This window comes from Chroicocephalus ridibundus, chromosome 9 (assembly GCF_963924245.1).
Source record: "Chroicocephalus ridibundus chromosome 9, bChrRid1.1, whole genome shotgun sequence".
Lineage (NCBI taxonomy): Eukaryota > Metazoa > Chordata > Aves > Charadriiformes > Laridae > Chroicocephalus > Chroicocephalus ridibundus.
The window spans coordinates 16,000,433-16,022,701 of NC_086292.1; the positions used below are offsets into that span (position 1 = coordinate 16,000,433).

At 38.3% G+C, this 22,269-nt stretch overlaps 2 protein-coding genes across 13 annotated transcripts in view; both read left to right on the forward strand.

The window, feature by feature from the left end:
* Positions 1–178: 178 nt before the first annotated feature.
* On the forward strand, positions 179–16,435 carry LOC134520635 (uncharacterized). Its single transcript, XM_063346317.1, has 9 exons — positions 179–232; positions 733–876; positions 2,564–2,774; positions 4,974–5,079; positions 6,626–6,799; positions 7,569–7,668; positions 11,575–11,663; positions 12,721–12,850; positions 14,738–16,435. Exons 3-9 carry the CDS (start codon positions 2,684–2,686, stop codon positions 14,744–14,746), a joined length of 699 nt encoding a protein of 232 aa, XP_063202387.1. The 5' UTR covers positions 179–232; positions 733–876; positions 2,564–2,683; the 3' UTR covers positions 14,747–16,435.
* Positions 16,436–19,286: 2,851 nt separating this feature from the next.
* The window catches only part of ZNF711 (zinc finger protein 711), a 40,993-nt gene continuing 38,010 nt past the window's right edge, over positions 19,287–22,269 (forward strand). For 11 of the 12 annotated variants that reach the window (XM_063346303.1, XM_063346302.1, XM_063346304.1 and 8 more), the window contains exon 1: positions 19,287–19,978. The gene's annotated coding sequence lies outside the window, so the exon portion shown is untranslated. Of the gene's footprint in view, positions 19,979–20,373; positions 20,457–22,269 lie in introns of those variants that run through there. The other variant, XM_063346300.1, reaches the window with a different exon arrangement.

Consider the following 22,269-nt stretch of genomic DNA (forward strand, 5'->3'; position numbering starts at 1 on the left):
ATACATTCCTGGAAGAAATCATCAAAGTAACATGCAGGACATACTAATGCTCAGCATTCAGTTATTTTATGCATCTTAAATTTTGAGAAAAGCTTCCACTTTATTTTCTTTGTAATTTTTTCTAAAGAATACTATAGCTCAGAACTTGGTGAAAAAGAAGACTTTTATCCATACTGGAGGAATGACACATACTGTTATAAGAACAGGGCAGATATCAAGGAGCCATGCTGAGGTAAATATATTTGCTAATCTTCAAGGTAAAGTAATTTGCCAATCCAAGGGTCATAAATAACGTAATACATGATGTAACCTACAGTGTAACTACTTAAAAGAAGAAAAATTGCATGAATGAGTAACGTAGCTATTTTAATGGCAGATTATCATTATGATTCTCTAATAACTTAGGAAATACTGTAAAGATTTTTTTTAATGCATCAGTATAGTTAACTTGTAGTGAAAGTTTGGAGTATTTCTGAATCATACTCAAATACAGAAAACTTATTTTAAATCTAAAATGAAAGTGGGGTCCTACAAAGCCTATACTTTTTAAAAAGGAGCATTAGTGTGCACTAGATTGTGTGTAGTTTTTATTTTAAATTTGGGGAATTCTAAGAAGCAAAGCTCAGATATGTGCTGATGGTAAGCTACAGTCAAGAAAGACTGTAATTGGAACCGTTCTAGAAGTTATCATTTTATTTATATTACCACAGTATTGATGTGCTCTTCTTGTAGACCAGTGCAAGTGTACAAACCGCACTGAAACGCTAAGGAGAAGGAGATCTCAAAGTTGGAAAATCTTGTTGTTACACTCTTTGAAGAAACTTTTTTACGTTCTAAAGTCTAATGGCCACATCTATTTTGTGTTGCAAAACCCAGGTATGTCGGTACATACTAACTAGTTACAGAACGAGAAGAGAAGGGAGAGGGAAATGGAAGTTGCATCACTGACACGGAAGCAGTGAAAGGGGCGTGCAGTTGGGAGTTAGGAGTTTACTGTGGGGCAGAGTCAGAACACCATTATTCAAGGTGCAATTAGTTCTTTGCCCTTTCGTTTACAGGTTGCTTTTACTGAAACAATGAAAGAAATTCTGTGTTTCCCTTCCTGTGGTCAGGTAATAGGTCTAAACTGAGGCTATCATGGTTTTAAGTGTTGATAACTTTTTCTGTGCTTTATTTGTAGCAGTCCTAATATGAATATTTAAGAAATATGTAGGTTGCTTTCTGTTTGCACAACCCTTAGAACACAACAGTAGTAGAAAGAGTGTACTCCAAAGCTGTCTTGAAGCAGATCTGAAATTAAGATTAAAGCTAATGAGCAATTGACCAGCTTCCACCATTAATTTTGGTCAGTAACTTTGTTTTAGTTATAGCTCTCTATTTGAGGAAATAAAAGTAGTCTGTGTGTAGTCTACCTAGACTGTAGTTGTAGAATGCATAAATTTCCACTTGATTTTGCTGTGTTCTAGAAACTTAAGAAAAATAAGAGAAAGAAATGGGTGTGCTGTGAAATATAAAGCTAGCAGCTTGGTGCTAGAGTATACTGAACTCCTTGTCCACTTAGCTTTAAATTATGAATTATCCAAAAATAATAAGGTATATTCATTAATGTGGGTATTTAGATATTTTGCCTTTGAATTATTTTCTAATCTAGGGGTGAAAAAAGCATGCTATGAAGTAAGTTTTTCTTTCACTTACAGCTGTAAATTAAGCTGTGATTGGGACCAGAATCTGGTGCAGTTATTTCCAGAGAACAGGCATCTTTTTACCTTTAGATTTGCAGATAAAAATATCTAAATAAAGCTGCAGTTTGGATTGAAATAAATGTCAGTGTAATTCCGTTTTTGCAAAAAGAAAACAGATTCAGAGAAATTGTGACAGTGTAAGAATTCATAACTACTCAGTACAGAAATCTTAATTTCATTTTAGAATCTGATTTGAAAATGCATAAATACATATGGCAATAACGAGGAAGAAATATGTATGATACTTCATGCCAAACTAATGGAGAAGTTTTGATAAAATCATGAGATTGGAAATTAGGAAATGATGAAAAATTCAGATTGCAGCCATGGTTTGTAATCAAACAGACTGGAGGTTGGTGGAAGAGGTGTCAGTAACACACTATGTGCTGCAGCTATGCCTAACAATCAGAGCAGCAATAATTATTGCAGCAAGACTTCATTTTTCTAGGAGCAGAAACATCTTAAGACCAGCCTGATGATAACCTTTTAATCATCATTTTTATACTCTTGATCCATGCCTTTGACGTGTCTTTAAAAACAGTGTATATTTGTGGAAATTTGTCTTCAAATATATTCAAAGTTTGTTACCTTTAAAAGGTAGCATAACCCTAAACGGTTAACAGATAGATGCACGTCACAGATAATATTAGTGTGTTGAAACTTAAGTCATTAAAGGAATATTTTGCGTACGTATTCAAAAATTCAGAAATAGCAAGATTAATGAGACAATTTTATGGAACTACTCAGTTGTCATAAAAGAAAATATGCTGAAGTTATCAGGAAGTTGTATCTGTTAGAAGTTAATTAATAATTCTTTATAGAGAAGGATGCTGTAAACAAGCTCAAAATCCATGATCCTTGACTTGCTACAGTAAGTAACAGTAGCAGAAAGGAGACTGCGTTCTGCTGTTAGCGAAATACAGAAGAAATGGTCTTCTACCATGATCAGCTTCAGGATGTCCATTCTTAAAGTCTTGCTTTTCATTTTGTTCATGGCCAGCAATTCACTGAGCAAACAAGAAGCTTTAGAAGGTAAGACACTTCACCTTTATTCTATACTTCTATACATAAAAAGATTACAACTGTATGAATTACAACTGAAATACTAAGTGTTCTGGTGGTTTCGAATCATTTTGAGTCAATCTGTCCATGTCAAAAGGACACATCTTAAATGAGTGAGATGATTCGGTTCTTTTTCAGTAGGAAGAAATACACAGTATATGGGCTAAAAAAATTATATATTCTTTTTATAGCAAGTATTTTTTTGAGACAAACAAGAATGCATTGAAAAAAGGTTATTTTAAATGAGAAGGTAAGTGTCTCTGGTTCTATTAAGAGTATACAGTATTGATGAGGAATTCTTTTTAAAGGGAAGATTCCCTACAGATTGATTTTATTTATTTTATTATTATAACTGTTCTTTACCCCTGGTACTAGTAACTACCAGTTACTAGTAATTAGGTATCACTAACCTGATAGTGGTGTAAACCAGCTGCAGTTACTATTTTTCCAATACAGTTTTGGTTTGTGATTTGAGGATTTATTTTTTTTTTATTCTACTTTAGCCTTTAAATTGCCAGAAGAAGTTACCACTTCAAGGAAAACTGCATTTATATAGACTACAGTACTATGAAGGACTCAGCAGTGAGTTCCTTAATGACATGGAATATTACGGCATTAATATCAAAGGGCACATGCTCGCTCTCTCTCCAGCAGAATCACAGCTAGTTATTTTCTACTTCCTTACTATTTTTTGTAACGTTGCTAAAAGAATTGTAATTCTGTTGCTGATCTCCCAGATAATACAATACCAAATGCTACTAGGGATTTTTCATTGTTCTGTACTTTATAGTCATAACATATGATCTATATTCAGGTTGTCTTGGAAAATGCTTCAATGCTGATGCCTTCTTGAGAGAAAGCAATACAATAGATTGAAATAGATTTGTATGAATGCAAGCCTTGATCACTGTGTAGCAATTTAGATTTCTCTCTGATTAACAGTAAATGTTGGATTAGATTGTCTTGGACAGTGGGGAGGAAAGAGGCTTCCATCTTTTTTTGAAATAAAGACTGCTGACTAAAGCATAGTTTCCCTAGCTAATAATGCATCAGTCGTGAGTTTGCTAATCCACCTGTTCATGGTGTAAAATCCCTCTTACAATAGCAAAACAGTAATATTAACGATGCTCTGATACTGCTTTCTTCCTGTCAGTTGCCAGGTGGGCTCAGAAGGATCTGCTCGGAGATCTCTTCCACTTCTGACTTTCTGGCTTCATTCTAAATGCGTATTTTCTCATTGTGAAAAGCTATGCAAAATTATACTCAGCTATATTGTCTGTTTGGGGCTTTTTTGAGTATCATAATCATGCTTGGCCTTGCAATATACGGTACCATTTTTAACTTTCAGTGTCTCCAGTGGTGTCTTGCAATTAATTGTTTGGTTATATATTATAGGTCAAGATTTCAGGTACATCTCCGTAAATCGCAGACTTCAGTGGCTTTGGGTCAGCTTGTAGCTTGCTGGTATGAACGATGCGTACAGCATTCAGACTAAGTCCTACATAGGAAAGAAACAGGTAGCAAAGAATGTAGGGTTTGAGTGCCAAACGTGGTGACTTCTGATGTCTGATTAAAGGTTGCTGATGAGGAAGTTATTTTTAGACAGCCGTACGCCTGTGAAGTATGGTAAGCAGCACTCAACTTCTGGAAGATAATTTACAGCCCATGAAGTTTACACAGTAAAAGAGATGGAGGATAACCGGCATTAATGCAAAACAAATCCCCTTGCAGACCAAAATAAGGAATAATCCCAGTGCAAACCACAGAAAAAGGTTTTCATTAGAATTGTTATTAGAGAGTTTGAGTCTCAAATGGGTTTCATGATTTTTATCCTTTGCCAGCAGTCCAGAGAGGATACATAGTGGAATTCAGATACAACCACACTTAAATGATGTGATAGAAATCATAATAATATAAGCCGTGCAATTTACTGGCTAACTGGAAGATGGGTACAAATTCTGAGTAAAGTAATATCAGCAGATAAACCTTAATTTCTCAAATAATTTCAAAATTTTGAAGGGGCCAGTCACTGGAAAGGAAGATTTAGTATCATCTGCAAAGTACATCATATGAAGCTCAAATTTTTGTTGTAATTAGAAATACAGCTCACTAACAGTATGTTACTATATAATTGCATTAAATAAACATTTGTTTTGTTTTAACTTGCAGCCAACTGTACTGGGGTTGAGGACTTTGGAGCTTGCCTGGGTAATACAGAAAGCTTCTGTCCTACCAATATTTCTTGTCAATGTAAAAATGAAAAACCTTTTTGCAGGTACGGTGTGGGGTTGGTTTGTTTATTTGTGTAAATATATGCTATGTAAATGCATCTTGCCAAATATATTATTAATGATGAAATAAATTTAGACCCTGCAATGTGATCCATGAAAGTAGATGTTGATCTTCATTCACAATCTGCATAAGCTCATAAATCTGCTACAAAGCATCATATCTGGGATCTGACTGCAGCATTTTCTGTTTTAGAATATGTGTAGGCCATGTAATTCGTAATTTAGGTAATCACTGTAATCTTCAATTTTTACATGCTCACTATTGTCTCGGATATTTTTCTTTAGAACTGAATTATGCTGTGTAATGGCAAGTTAAGTTTTTTCGCAGGTTGATCAAAATTTCTTTAGAGTTTAAAAAAAAAAGATATATTAATATCCTGTTCACCATTACGTAGTTGGGTTTTTTTAATTTTTTAAAAACAGTCTAGTCATCTGAGTAGAAAATCTTGTTACCGTATCTAGCATATTTTTTACATATAGCTTGACTCTTAGACTTCACAGAAAGTCAGCATGAAAGTACCAGGGCAGCGTTATGAAGCTCATCTGATTATCTGGTGGATTCAAGGCAACAGTTTCCCCGTGACCCAGTCTGTTGTTTATGCATACGCAGCTAGCCTCCAGTCGTAGCCAATATACCAGATTAGATAACTGAGTACGCTGTCTAAATATTAGTGCAACTCCAAAGTGCAGCTCCAAAGGAATGCTACACTCTTGAAAGTATAAATATGTACTCTAAATCATATCGAGGTTAATACAAATATTGCATATAAATTGCAATAAGAAAAGAATTATCAGTAGTGGAGGTTAAGATCAAACTTTCAGAAAAGGTTACTGAAATCCAGAATGTTTGCAACAACAAATGATGCAAAATCCCTGTCAAAAGAACCTTCCCATTGTGAGAATGGCTGGGGACATTCTGTTCCAGTGGAAGCCTTTGTATTAGGGGAGGAAGCAATGCTTTGGGAAGGGGAAAAAAAAGAAGCCCTGAATTAGTTAAAATAACTTAGCTATTTAAAAAAGCAACATTAATATCCAATTATAAGTCTTACTCATAAAAGCAGAGGGGACATATTCTGTCAATCTACTATGGGTTGTGTTGCTGCTTTGCCATAAAAGGTGCACCAGTATCATAATGATGAGTAGCAATGTGACATTTCAATTTTATCTGCATAGTCTAATCTGGAAATTCATAAGCTTTGCCATGCTTACAGATGGCGAAAAGATCTTTGACCTGAATGACTTGGGTAATATACCCTATTCTCAGCAAAGCTTATTATCTTGGACTTGCTGGAATGCAAACTTGGATTTGGTTGAGCCAGAGCCTGGCAGAATGCATTTACATCAAATCTAGAATGAGATGTGTATTACTAAGATAACTAACATCTTTAGACAAACAGGAAAACTAATGAGTATCTTGACCCCTGCAGAATTCAATGATAAATAATTATATAGCAAAATATTTTCTTTTTTTGGTATTACTTATTTTTAAATTAAAATAATGTTGCTAAAAATTAATATTTTTATTTGCAGATGTGATTACTTCAGAGTGGACTGGAAGGAATATTGGTACATGGGTCCCAAATGTAACCACCTTTGGAACACTTTAGATTTTATTTTAGTAGCTGTTCTTCCTGCAGTAGCACTGGTTATCATACTTGTTGCAATATTTAGCTGTGTCTACTACTGTAAAAGTGAAAAAGCTGGGTAAGTTACTCTGGATGAAGTGAAAGGAGGGTTTTATAATGAAAATGGAAGTAAAGCAAAAGAAGTCTGGTATTCTGATTAATTTTTAACTTCTGGATATATAAATCAACAAGCTTGCCGTAAAGCATCCTCTGCCAAAATGTTGTTTACACAATTTAAAACTAAATCAAAGCATCTTACTGAGCACTTAACAGTTATTTAGCATTTTATTGCTGTGTGCAGAGCTTTCGCTCTAAGTCGTTGCTTCTCTTCTTTCAGGCTAACCAGGCAAGCTTTAAAGATTAATAAGTACATTTACTACTTTAACTCAAGATTACCAACTCTGTCTTGCTGATTTATTTGCCATTAAGGGTTGGCTTTCTTTCCACAGGTCTAAAAAAAAAAAAAAAAATTAAAACCAGTAAACATTGACAAGAGTCTTGGCAATTAAACATGATTTCTCACAGTCCTTGGTCCTGGGCATTGGCAATTTGAGCTGCTTTTTGTTTTCCATGCTTTATCTCCCCCCACACACACCCCCCAATACCCATCCCAAGTACATAGAGAGTATGGTTTTTGTTTTCTTCTTTCATTGAGCCCTATTAGTGTGTATCACTGGTACTTCCTCTGTCATGGAAAAATCGCAATAATATGTAGCTCCGGCATAGTCATTGCCACAGTACATCTAAACCTATGATGTGGCTGTTGAATAAATCTACAGTACAAAAAGATTCATCAAGATCCTCAGAACTATTGCTAATGCTCTAAATTCACGTTGTTCCCCAACCAGGAACCCGACAATTCCTCCATACCGTGAAGCACGACATAACCCTGCATTTACTGCTGAAACGGCTGATAGCCTGGGGCATGGTTATGAGCAGTCGCCAAGGGTAAGAGATGTTGGGGTGTGAGGCATATCACATGTTCCTAATTCTAGTGGAAGTCAGATGTAACTTTATGATTCAACAGAATGGTATATGAACGGCAAAAAAAGGTCATTTGGTAAAATGAAAGGTAAACTGAGTTTAATTTTTGCATTATTTGACCGGTATTTACTTTCCAAGACCATCTAAATGCACGTGAGAAGGTGAAACTCTTCATCAAGGATGAAGTGAATCTAATTTGCACAGGAGAAAACAAAGAAGTAGGGATTATTTTAAAAGAATGTTCAAATAAATATTTCCTTTTAGGCCAGTTAGATGACCAGCATTAAGAAGAGAGAGAATTTGAGTATGAGTTCAAGCCACACGCTACATAGCCAGAGGGGAAGAGTTTGGTACGCTGTCCAGACTTCAACTAATTTAAGCTGCTGAAGAGCCATGCCTACAGTTTAATTTGACTGTTTACTAGTTATACTTCATGAAAGGCTATTTGTCTCCAAGGTTCTTTTGCTTGCATGAGGGTTGTCAACAAAGTTCCATGAGGATTTGAGTTGTGTTCATGTAAGAACAGGTAAAAGGCAGTGCTAGTGAGGTGACACACGTTGCTGATGATACCATAGTACTCAGAGTAGTCAAAAATAGGCCTGACTATGAAGAAGTACAGAAGGAGCATATAATAATGATTGACTGGACAAGAAAACAACAAATTAAACTTATTGTTGATAAATGCAAAGTAATGCACATAGAAAAGCAGTTTTAACTTTGTGTAGGTGATGATCATCTCTAAATAAGAAATCAGAACTGGCATCTAGAGTAATGTTTTCTGAAAAACTTTGTTTGTTAGAGATTTTAGGGAGAAACTGAAAACAGTACGAGGAGCGTTGTAATACTGCTGTGCAAATCTTAATTATGCCTATATTTGACTACTGAATGTAATTTTGAGCCCCCATCTCACCAAGCAATGTAGTACATCTAGAATTTCAGGGTCATCAGTATTGATTTCTGTATGAGGAATTCTGTGACAAATTACTGTTCCCTGCTTTTAATGTAAGAACTAGGCAATGTCAAATGAAATCAAACAGAATTTTTAAACAAACAAACAAAGTGCTTTTTGATAAAATGGGTAATCCAGCATTATGTACTCATAGTGTAAACTAGTTTTTAAAAAAATCAGACTTCTATCCAGGGAGGCAGAAGCGTTCAGATCGGATGCGTGCTTTCAGGTAGGTAACGTCCTGGTTGTTGCACTTGTGGTGCTGTGGTTCACGTCTCGGAGCAAGCTGGGAGTGCACAAACTGATTCCCCGTCAGATTAAATAACCAGAATATATGCTTCAGGCTCTGATGAACAGTTGGTGCCCAGGACAAACTAGACACGGGACAAAAAGTAAACCCTTCTGATGTGCATAAAGTGTTAGTATGGGGTCCCACTTGTATTACTCCACTTATTTGCTGCTGCAAATGCAGCTGCAGACTCCACTCCAGCTCAGTCAATTAATGACACTGATGTATTGGTAGGACTTCAAGTTATTTATACTGTTGGCATGTGTTACCCTTATGCTTCCATTACTGACTGTTCTTGGTGCATTAGGTGTCCTGACTCAGTTAGTCTCTTCCTATATTCTGTTGCTACTCGTGCAAAAGTACATTTTGCAAATGCAAGATGTGTCAAAGTACGGGTAGAGAGGCCTAGTAAAGATGTAAAGATTTGATCTATATTGTTTACTTCAGAGACATGGCATCAGGCTTATTTTTGTAATGAAGATGTATGTGGTCCCCATGTGGTGCAAAGCAGCGTAATTGCACAACTCAATTAAGACAAACCAGGTCGTACTAGCTGAGAATCTGACCCTTTGTACATAAATGCCATGTCATTCTGCGGGCCCACAGTCTTAAGATTAAAACTTTATGAAAATCAGGAATGTTTGTTTCTAATACATTTTATTCAATTGGAAGAGGAATGAAAATTTATGGAATGGGTTAAATTGCAATAATGTGACGCTTTCATGTTGTGAGCGATGCTTTCCAAGGACGTTTTTGGAGGGTAGGGAGGGATCAGTGTAGACGATCAGAAGGATATGGCTGTACCAAATGTATTGTGTATCTTTGTCATCTCTCAGCTGCATATTCTATGAATGATAGTACCTAACTGCTTGTAGTACATTGTTGTCAGGGTTCTAGCTGTATTTGTTTAAAATTCACTGCCTGAAACTGAGTTAGGTTTGGGGCTAGAATATTTAACCATTTCATGGTTTATTATTTTTTTCAAGAAACTCCCTAGATCAAATCTGAAACTAAATTACCTGCATCACCTTTGTAACAGAATATTTCACTGGGACCTTTGCAACGCTCCTGCGAGATAGAGCAGGCAGAGTCATTTACAGGATTACAAAGGTAATCTGTGACAGAGCTGGGATTTGAACTTTGCTCCCCAAAGGGCCGGACGCTGCCTTTTCGGCGAGGCTAACGCTCTGCCAGGCCCATTTGCTCCATTAGGCAAGATGCTCTTTATAGGAGAGAACATCACTTGAACTAGTGGGTGTCACAAGAAAAGATGGATAAATGCATTTCAAAACCAGAATGGGAAATATGAAATACAAAGAAATGTTAAAGGAAATATACTTGTCTGTGTGGATTCATTTCCTCATTTGGTACTTTAAGTGATTATTTTACATATATAAGGAGTGCGTAGTGTCTGAGAAGAAGACATGGTAGGCTGTCTGAGAAGAGAGAGAAAATAATCTAGTCAGATGCATTATTTCCTGTTAAATATATCTGTACAGTATTGCTATCTTGGAAATGCAGTGGGGGAAAAAAAAAATAGAGGCATGAGCCTACCTTCACCAGGAGATGGTGCTGTTTAATTTTTAACTAATCCTGAATTTCGTTCTACTGATTCTGTCATTTTCAAGGTGGGAATTAGACCAAATCCTGCACACTTTGCTAGGGAAAAAAACATACTGTAAAAGGAACTGCTTTGGGTAAGGGCTGCAGTATTGCTACTTCTCATGCTCCCAACTGCCCGTTGCAGCCCAGAGGCAGTCCGTAGCATGCTTGTGCTTGCCGCGTCTCCTCCCTCACTTGATGTGCTGGTGGTGAAAACGTGAGCTTGTAAAATGCCCATTGTTAATTGTCTGAGCTTTTGCTTTCGTGCCACCAAGGCAGACGAGTGTACATACTGCTCTGCACTCTGCGGAGCCCTCACCAAAGCTGACTGAGAGAGGAAACCGAAACCTTGCTTTTGCTGATGAACTGCCCTGAACGTTGCTTCTCTTCTGAGGGTAGCTTGTTTTGAAAATTACTTCAGGTCATTACCTCTTTAAACAAAGATACCTTTAGCAAATGAACATCATTTATTAGTTTTATGAACAATATAGAATATTTATTTTGTTTCTTCATGATGTTTTCCTTCTTCCTCTAGCAAAACGTTTGGCAAGGCAGCAGCCACTTTAAACAGCAATATTCAATTGATCTTAATTATCTATCACTGTATTTAGTTTGGTTTTGCATAAATCAGAGGTAAAACCACTGTTATTTAGGAAGTGGCATCTTTCTGACATGTTGAATTGTAAAAGACTCAACAAAACTTCCAGGCCTTTATAAGACCCTTAATACCTGGTTTACTTAATTGTGCAGAGACTTACCTGGGTGAGTGTTTCTCTGTTATATCTTAGAGGTATGTTTTCTGCATTATCCAAGTATGTAAAGGCTTCTCTTCTACTGAGTCTTTTAGATAAATGGAATTTATACATTTGAAAACGTGCCTATAAAAAACAATTATATTTTGTAACTGCTAAATCGGTGTATACAATGTTTTTTATACCAAAGATAACTGCTGACGTACTGTACCTGGTGAGCTATTTTTGTAATTTGTTGTCATATTGCTCTGTGTAACCACCTCATCTTCTACATGTAGGGGGTCTGGGCTGGACAAATTCCAAAACCTGTACTGAGAAGAGAAGATTTTGGTGATGTCCCAACCCCAAGTCAGTTAGGGAATTACAGGTATGCTGCTGCTGTTCTCGCTTTTTTGCTCATTTTCACTTTATACTCTGGTTTGGGGACTAAGAACGACTTTGTAGTTTTGCCAGTGGCAAAGCAGCTGACAAAGATCCAATAAGTGGCTAAGCTTTTGACTGGATTATTCACGTATATTTTTTGGCTTGAGTCTTTGATAGAGGTTATTTTTCTGATTTTTTTTTTTCCCTCCTCTACCTTGCATAATTCTAACATCATTGCGGCAAGAATCTAGGACTATTTTATACGTTATTACTAAACATAAACGAGCACACAGGACTAAATTTATCAGCTTGCTGTGTAAGACTTGGTCTGTTTTCCTAATGTAACACCAAAAAGTGTATTTCTGTTTCTGAAGCTAAATCCTAAAATACTGATTTATCTAAAGGCTTTCATGGTTTTCCTCTAATAATTACAAATGTATTCATTTTCATTACTTCTTAGAAATGCAGTTTCCTTAGTTTTCCTTCCTCGCTTTAGTCCTCCTCACTAACACCAGCCAACTGTTGCTCCTACGTGCAACTTTTGTAGAGAACTTGTTTACCATGAGGCAGCTAAATGATAGAACATTCTCCTCATAAGTACTAGGGTTCAACTGCAGAAACAGACTGGAGTTTTCTGATACTTTGTCCATCAAGAAGGTCTGATTTTTTTAATATAAACATTGAAAATCTTGAAGGTATACCTATCATGAATTTAAAACATTTTCAAAATCATGAATTTAAATCATTTTCAAAATAATCACAGAAATACAGAAAATAGATATTATGGCACTGTTCAGTGTAACAGTGTAAAAAAAAAAAAAAAAGCTCAAAGAATATGTTGCTTCTTTAAACTCAATTTTATCTGTGTTTGCAGGATGAGGGTTTTACAATAAAATGAACTTAAAAGACAGAATATTTAGATGTCTTAATGTTATTGCCTTAATGTCATGCATGCAGTAGTGAGCTTTATTATTTTTATACCAGTTTAAACTAACACTTTACGTAATTTGCAGTACATTTTTACACGTATTTTTATAACGTCTTTTTTCCCTTTCGCATAGTCCCGTGCATCCTCGGCCATTCCGGAACCCAGATCCTGCAACAGACCGTTTTCCTAATCAGTATGAGAAATTTGGCTCTCCAAGCAATAATTTTTCTTATGCAGGTTATGCAGAGAGGAGACAGTACCGGGTAGGTATTAATAACATACCTCTGCGTATATATTATATAATCTTCTGTTTTGGTACTGAAAACAGATTATCCTAATTCAGATTGGTAGTATGTATGTCACTAAGCAAAAATGTGAGCTAATAAGAAGTCTAAAACCACCTTTTATTATACGGGTGTATACCTGCTAATTTCATTTGAGTCTGGATAAATTGTGCAGTGTCTTAATCATTTTCTGAGTCATTCGCACTTAGATACAACAACTAATAGAAAAAGGGTTTTCACCAAACTGAGGAATGGCTACCCAAGGCAACCGCTTAAGAACGGATGCTGCAGTCAATATGGAGATATCCCTGCAGCTCTGGCAGAAGAATTACTGGAATTCTATGTTCTAACTCACTGTACAGTGAAGGGAATTTACACGGCTGACATGAAAAAATAAAGGCCTAAAAGCTGTGTGCCTATTTCACCAATACTTTTTCATGCCAGGATGTCTTGTGATTTCACTGGAATACTGTGAAAGATCAAGCTATGAGTTCCCAGCCATGCTGAAAACTTGTGTAATAAGAGTCCTAACTCTCATGTAACAACTGTCTTGTTACATTTACTGACAATGTAAAATTTTTAAAATTTTTCCAAACTCTATATTGAAAAATGATGCAACAAAATTCCCACTGATGCATGAAAGATACGTCTGCTAATAGCTCTATTAGTACTTTCTCTTATAAAGCAGCTTTCCTTTGAGACTCTGGGATTCCTGTTCCCCTCCCTCCACCACTTCATAATTCACACTTCTTAAAGCTTCATGGAAAGTTGCTATTGTATGTTTTGTGTACAAATAGTATGATGTACAGAGAAATTACATTATTTATTCCAGAACTTACAAAATAATTTATGTAACTAAGTGTTCTAGCAGGCTCCCCCCTGCCGATAATTGAGCGATTTGTAGACAGATGTATTTACCATAAGACCTTTCTGTGCCTAAAAACTGAGCCTCATCAAAATTGCTAAATGCATTGTCAACTGTCTTTCTGGCATTTATTTTGATAGATCAGTATCTTGTGATTACAGTTGGTTTATGTAAATGAGCCTTTTGGGTTATTTCTGTACAGGAGGTACCAATAGTTGGTACAAATTATCAGTAAAAACCAGAAAAAACATGCATTTCTCTTCATAATGGAGTTTTAAAAAAAAAAAAAAGACAAAATGGGTAAAGTTTATTGTAAAAATAAAAATATTAACATTTTACAAAAAAAGTCACATTTCAGAAAGGTGTATGTTCCAACCGCAAAAAATATTAAAAAGGTGGGGCCTTTAGCATAAGTGGAAAAAAAAAAATAAAAAGGAGTCATGATGTGCTTTGACTGTTTTGCCATTAACCCAATGGAAAAATGATGAAGGAATGAAAAGATGGGATTTTCCTGCCAGCGTTTTGATCTATGGATTACTTGCAAAGGATCACTATAGGGTCGGAAGAAATAGAGGTGGACACATGTGGCCATGTTTTATCTTCCACAATAGCCCTTTTGTTGGGCTTTATTTCTTTGTGATTTATTTCTTTGGCCTCCTTTGGCCCTCCTTTTTAGGCCAGAAACTTCCTTCATTTTTTTTTTTAAAAACAGACCTCAATAGCAACAAAATGTTCTGCTGTTGCTGCTTTCTAGTTGGCCCTGCTGAAATGTTTTTAAATATTTTAAAACCTGTGTGCACAAAGTCTTAATACATTCAGTTATTTGCGTTAAAATCATCTCCCCAAGCTATCTGTGAGTACACATTCAGAAGCAGCACATCCATTCAGATACTAATAAAAGAAATACACGAATGTAGTTAGATTAGATACAGATTATTTTAATAGCAAGCATACTGGGGAGCGTATGTCGTACTACTGATTTAATTCTAATCTCTTTACAGCAATATTAAGTACCAGTGCTTCCTGTAGCTGAAATGTCCTGGAATGCTGCGTGATCAATGAACGATCCAAATGCTGAGAGAACAGTAAGACATTGTAGGCTGAAACATAGAGGAAATAGCCGTAACTATTAGAAAGTGCTAAATGTTATTGCAAAGAAAAGCTATAGAAGATAATTATAAAACAAAACATGATACTAGCATCCAATTCGTTTACAGTGTAATTGATGACAACTTTTTGTGAATACCTGATTTTACAGTTTACATAGCTGCTTCTAAGTATTGCTTAAATTGATGCACATCTGTTGGGAAACAGGGTTCTTTTGTGATTAACCATGTGTCTTGTATCTAAATAACAAGCAGTACCTATCACAAAAAGCTGCCCTTCCTCAGAAGAAACTCATGAGAAAGGAACAAGTCTTCTCAAATTTCAGCATAAGAAATGACAAATAAGAACACTAATCATTATTCTTCCCTGTTTGCTTCCTAGAGTGGTTTAAATCCATATCAACGGGAAAGAAGGGCAAGGGGTTGCATTTTTTTCATATTTCTCAGGAAGGCTTGTCAAAGACAACTTTTGCCAGGTCGTTTTTGCTTCTTGGTGTCCATTTGATTCACCCATTTATGTGTGGTGTTTGCTCCACTCCGTGTCACAATGTCCCTCCACATGCTGGTGAGGAATGGTTCCGAATCTAATGCTGTTAGCAGGACCATGAATTTCTCTTAACTGTAATTAGGAAGATTCTTCAGGGCATTGTAGCACATAGAGCCTGTTGTGCCCTGACTGACATTGCTTTGGTTTTCCCCTTAAAAAGCCAATATTTAAAGAAAGAAAACAACAAATTACATACAATTTTGAACTGTGTAGGAAGAATCTGTATTCTTGTTACACCGATTACCTGCAGAATTAGGTAGAAGGGAAGGCTCTGTTCTCAGGCACAGCCACTTAGCCTCACTGACGCTGGCAGCACTGGACAAACATAACCAAGGCACTCGGCCTCCCCCTATCCGAAGATGCATCATATACTGAAGTATTGACTAATGTAGCAACCTCAGCTTTTGAGCCCCTCCCATTGTCCCTTGTTTCTTTTTCATTTTGTCTTCCTTTGTTGTCTTGTTGATCCTAACAGCTGAAATGGTTTGCCCTTAAAAATGCAGTGGCTTTCTTTGTAACTTGTTTTGTAAATAATGACAATAAATGAAGCTATGGAAAATTGACTACCTTGCCACCAACTGAAAAATTAACGATACTCAAGTCCTGTATATATTTTCAAAAAAGTCTCAAACACATTATTTTAACATTTATATTAAATTATTCTTTTCCTTAGTATTAGGTAATATGTGAAACTATAAGACAAAACCAGAATATTAAGGTTTTTAGAAAGTTGAAAAGATTGTCATTTCTTTCATATAAATAGGAATGTTCTCCATGCCTTTCCTGCAGCTTGGCACTTTCCATGCTCTCCACAACCCTGTTATTGCCCAGACTGTATTGAGTTTCCTATGCAAGTACATTGGTAGAGAAGCCAGGAACCTATTCCAACCTCTTCATTTTGCTCCCTGTTCCTTGCAAGTATTTAGTGGATGGGTACAGCTTCCTGCTGGGGAAAAAAGGAAGGGTGGCTCCAAAGCTGGCAGCTTTTCTTGGCTCTAACTCAGCTGCCATCCTAGCTGGTATTCTCTAATCTCCAACCACAATGGCTTCCCCCTCTCCCCCCCCCCCCCCCCCCCATTTCTCCCCCAATGTAACAAATATCCAAAGTGGGTAAGTTTTACTGGTTTTACTTATACTGCTGCAAGGTACCCATGGGCATTTAAGTCTGGACCTAGCACATACTGAGGGCAGATTTGCCAAATGTTAAATCATCTAATGCTGGCAGAAGAATTTTTCATGGATAGTTGAAATCACTGGCACCAAAAGTCATTAAAAAGAATCCAAAGATTTTCTGAATGTTGACTGCTTGCAAACGTGCACTACAATGTGTTCTGGGACTGCAGACAGCCTAGAAGAATATTTGTACATATCACTGTTAAGAATTTTGTTGCTGATTAAAGCACAAAGAAGCTAAATGTTCATATTAGTAATATCTGCACCACCAACTTGAAGCACCACCTTGTCCTGGCATCACCAGAGGATGAAGCATGGAAGAATGCCATTGCTTTTACTTGTCTTACCCACTGTTTTTTCAAAGGACGTGGTCAGTAAAAGCATCCTACTGTCATCCAGTTACCCATCCATCAATTTCTGTCAGAAATAAGAGCAGTGAACATGCTTCTCTCTCTGTTATCTTCAGAAACATACAATAATGGTGTTAGTGCATCTGTTTAGGTAAACGATCCATTTAAACTATCTTGACCCCAGAAAGTCAGATCCTAATCTGTCGGTGAATTTTGTCAGTGAATAGGTTTTTTTCCTGTCACTTCTTGGCCTCCAGTAGTGCCATAATTTAACAAGCTCTGGTTGTTGCTGACCTCTAGGTCTGTTTACCAACCTAAAAGTGATCACAGAATTTGAGCGTTCAATTTGGTGTTAACCAGTCATGGTCAGGTCATCAATGTTAACATCAGGCAGTTGTTTGTGAAAGCAAGCTGTGAAGAAACTGCTTGAAATACTCTGGTGTCACTTCTAACAACAATAACAAGGAACACCTTTTTGAATATGCCATCTGCCAAGTATTGTGCTTTAGTTGATTGCCTGTTACCTGGAGAGCAGAGAAGCTCTGTAATTCTTAGAAATCTTTGTGTTCTGAACTGAAGGGTAAGGAACAATTCTGGTTGTCTGCTAGGTACCATGGTTATGATGTGCTACTGCGCCGTCAAGTATAAACAGTTTAAATTGATATACAGAATGGTGGTTTGGCTTTTGTTTATTCTTTGTGATTCACTGCTGCACTTTTTGATATTTGGATTCCTATGATCTTGGTTTCTTGGTGTGGGTTGTTTGGTTGTTTTTTTGTTTCTGTGTTGTTTCTGTGCTTCTGACCAGTGCTTTGGATTGATTTTCCTCGTAATTGCTGCCTCGCTCTGCAAATTTGCATGTTGGGTCCGATGTTGAATGTTGTGTCACGCTGTTGGCAATAGCCTTGTTGTTGCTTGTTGCTACTTTATGCTCATTTTGCTTTTGAGATTCCCCTTGGTATTACTCCAGAAGACAGAATCCAGCACAGATGAGATTTTGTTGAAGAAAAGGGGATAATTAATCTCTCTGTAGTTCTGCTTGTCTGATTGTATCACCTTGTGAGATTCTCTCTCACCATTTCCCTGACTATTCAGTTTTGTGATTTCCTTTTTCAGGTATTTTTTCCTCTCATTCCTTAATTGTGTTGATCAGTTTGAAATTACTTTCTCATTTGAATGTCTATCTTTTTGCTAGAGCTGGAAGAACTGATTAGAATGTTTTTAATACTGTATTTACTTTTGTGTGTGGCATGTTATGGACAGCTTTACCCCACTGCTTTATTGTTTACCCCTTAAAAGAAGAAAGAGGGGAGGCAGGTGAAATGTAGGAGAGATGTCCAAGTTCTACGTTAAGGAGGTGAAAGTCCAGGAGTAAGAATCTTTTAAGAATTCCATAAGAAAAAAAAAACAACCTGTAACTCTGTATTTAGCTGCAAATTATAGTTGTGTAGTGCAAAATGAGATTTACTTGCATGATTTCAGTACCTAAACATAGGTGCTTGGTGACATTTTTGATGCTTTGTGGCATTCCATCTGATGTCCCGCTGCTGTTTTAGAAAAGGGCAAGTCTTCTGGAGGTCGTCGTATCTGCCGTATCCATTAGGGACATCCTATTAGACATTTAGACAACTGAATCCCACTGTCCATGAACAAAATTAATTTCAAATGTAACTGTAAAGGCAAAAATTTACAACACAAAGATCAATTTCTATGAGTTATCTGTATTTCAACCAGGAAAAGAAAACAATTGCGTGCATTTCCCTAATGGTGTTTGAAATTTGACCATTGCAGTATGCCCAGTCCGTGCAGCAACTGCATGAGTCTGTTCCGAAGCCGGAGGGGTGCATATGCTACAAGACTCGTAGCTTCCAGCAGGTTTAGAAAAATTAACAGTTACAACCCTGTGACGGAGAGAAGAACACTTCACTGAGAGGTTCAAATTAACAATTTATTTGGACTTTACTCAGAGGTCCGATATGCCATTATTGCAAGTTCTTATGGATACAATGGAAGAATGCACTATTGCAATTTAACAGGAAAAGAATAAAACAATTCACAGAATACACTATTACCAACTAACAAGTGATCCCAAAAAGTAACAACACAAACCACCAGCGCGCTAGATATCAATACCTTAAACGAGTGCACAAACCACGATCTTAGAGCATGCTCTAGACATCATACATACGTTATTAAATCACTTACCCTCTCTCTCAGGTAAGGCCACTCAGTCCCGGGAAGTCACCTTGCACAGCGTCCTGGACGAGGGGGGGAAGAATCTCCTAGAGGCCAGCTGTATTTTTGGAAGACTCCCCACTTCGCTCCCCAAAACTTTGGACTTAAATATCCTGTTTCAATGACTGGGCAAGACTGTGCTTGAATGGATTGCTCTATCTGGGATGGTTATCTCTGGTGGTTTGATGGCCCCTTAGGTGGCAATGTTTATTTTGTGATGTCTGGTCTCACACTCACTGAATAGTGGTGGGATGTGACTCAGGGCATTTTGTTTGTTAAAGAATGTATTTTAAGTACCAAAGAAAGGTGTCTTTAATGTCATAGTAGTGTACAATAATGACACCAAGAGGATTACCGCTGCCTTCGTTCCCCTTAGGAAGTACTGGCGGGTGGCAGGAGGGCGACGCTGCCCCAGTAACCTTTTTGGAACCCCTTTCCCTTCCCACGTGCTTTCGCTTTCTCCCTGAAACGCCCGCATTTATGTGGGAAATACTTGAAATTCAGCGTAGAACGTGGCGGCAGGGCCTGCTCCGACCGAGGAACCCTCTGTGTGAGTTCCGGGCAGACTGATGGCAGCGGCTTCACCGCGCCAGCTGCGCCTGCTCGACGCGCGCTGACGTGCGGCGGCCGCCGCGAGGCCGGGCGGGGGGGGGGGGAGCAGGCCGCGCGCGCTCGCGCCCCGCCGCCCGGCCCAGCCCGGTGATTGGTGCAGGCCCGGACCCGGCGGACGCGAATGCCAGGCCGCGGCGGCCGCGGCGGCGGGAGAGCTGAGGCCCCACCACCCCCCACCCCTCCCCGGGCCCCGGCCCGCGGCGCGGGGGAGCCGCACAGGTGAGCCCGGCCGTCGGGATCTGCGCCGGCGGGGGATGGGGGACAATGGAAGGCGGCTAGGCCTCACCGCAGGCCGCGCCCGAGGCCTTGCCGCCGCCCGGCCGGCCCGACGGTCGCCTCCCCTCAGCGGGTCTGCCGAGGCTCGGCCGCCGCCGGCGGCTTCTGCCGCACCGGGAGGGCGCCGGCGGGCGGCGGCGGCCGGGCCTGCGGCTGAGGGGCCTTTTTCGGGCGGGCAGAAAATGGCGGAAAACAAGATGTCGGCCGGCGGGGCGGGGAAGGCTGCGGCTCCGCGGGCCGTCGCGCCGCCGGGACAGGGGTTATCCCCGCCTCCCCGTCCCACTGCGGTCGCGGGAGGGCTGCGCCGCGCTGTCGCGATCCTCCGCGCTCCTCTGCGTCCGAGGGAGCGCGGAGGATCGCGACAGCGCGGCGCAGCCCTCCCGCGGAGCCCCTGCCGGCGGCGTGTCTCCTGTGGAGTCCCGTTAGTTTTTCATACACGGTCTTTTTTTCTGTGATAACCTGCGCGTTATTTTATGTATTGGGTGCCTCTGCTTGAAGATTTCTGCCTGAGCGGGATGTTTCTCGTTGCGTTTCTGTTGGTTGCTGCATTAAAAATTGGGGGGGGGGGGTGTGTGAACAACAACCCAAACCCTGAAGTGTCTTTAGGGGAGGATAATTCTCTTGTATTCTTCTAGAATTGGAATGTTAACAGATAAGATAATGAGAAAGTGTCTGGCTTGGATTTTTTAACTACATATAAGTTTATTTATTGTATTACATCACTCTATATCTGAGCTTAGTCTTTCTGGTTTCATCAACGTGTCATATGGAGCTTACAAGTATCTGAAACGCCAGACAAACTATGATGTTGTGGTGTCCTTTATTATACATAAACAAGACTTACATTATTATTTAGAAAATATTTTCTATTTTAAAGGAGTGCTTAAGAGTTGACCGTGGAAATACACTTTATGTGAAAATGTATCACCTGAACGTATTGGGAATAATTGTATGAGTAAACTGGGGAGATGCTTAGTGTTTGGAGGACACATTGTTCAGGATGTAACAAAATGTATTAAATACATACTCTTTGTTTATGCAGATTTATTAAGTTGTAATTGGCATTTTGTAGAAATCTTTTTTGTGTTATAAAAATTTTAAAGACGGCAACAATGCCTGTAAGCTAGCATTTTGATTGGGAGCTTCATTGTGCCTCTGGGTCCAAGAATGATACCCTTTTTTCCCTGGGAACTGTAGAAGTGCTGAGGCATTCATTTTTCTTCCCTTCTCCTTAAAATACTTGTTGAAGATCTCTCAATTTAGGGTGTTTTCTGAAAGGTTTCTCAAAGAAAATTAAAATATTAGTGCTTATTTTATGATACTGGTTTTATGGGAAGAGTAAGCTAAGAATAAATCAATGTGTATACTAAGAGCAATGTTTATAAGAGCCTGGGCCTTTACCAGTTTTTCAGTTGAGTGTTGCTGTTACAGGTATGTGTTCTTCGGTAGTCCCAAATTGCCAGCCATTATCTTTGATTTCAAAAAATACCGTTTGCAGTAGTAATTTACAGTAGTGTTCCTGTCTGTAGACAGAGAGGTCATATATCCCTGTTTTTACTCTAATTTCCTGGTCTCAGCTGAGCCCTGTCTGAGGTAGAGCTTTGGCATAGAGGACTGAAATAAGATTAAAATCAGTGTCCTGAAGCTAGTTAGAACTGTGTTTTTTCAAAAAAGCAAAACAATATCAGATACATACGTGTATTTTAAATTTAGCCTTGAGACACTGCTCTGGGAGTCTCAGTTTAGGTTTTATGAAATTCTTCATTTAGGGATCTGGTGGTAATGTACTCCTTCCTGGTGCAAGATAGTGTGCTATAATAAAAAAGAATCAATGAAAATATTAATGGAATGTTGTAAAGTGATATTATTTTATTGGCTGATGCTAATAAAGCATTTTCTCGTATTTTCTTCTAAACACACAGAGGAGAAGGGAAATTGAGAGGAAAAACTTGAGATCTTAATAGAGGCAAGAGAGGTATGGATAAATTTAGGATTATGACAGTTTACAGAATTGTGTCTTTCTGCCTTATTTCTCTGTTTTTAAAACATATGATTGGACTGCTTCTATGATTGTGTGGGTATGTAACATGGTATACTACACAAAGAAGCTGTGAAGAACCACAGTTAATCACTGTACTACATTTTTTGCTGCTTCCAATAGTAAGATTTGTATGCGTATGTAGTGTGTGAAACTAAGTCATCTGCACGACTGAAATCTGTGAGCAAAAATAGAC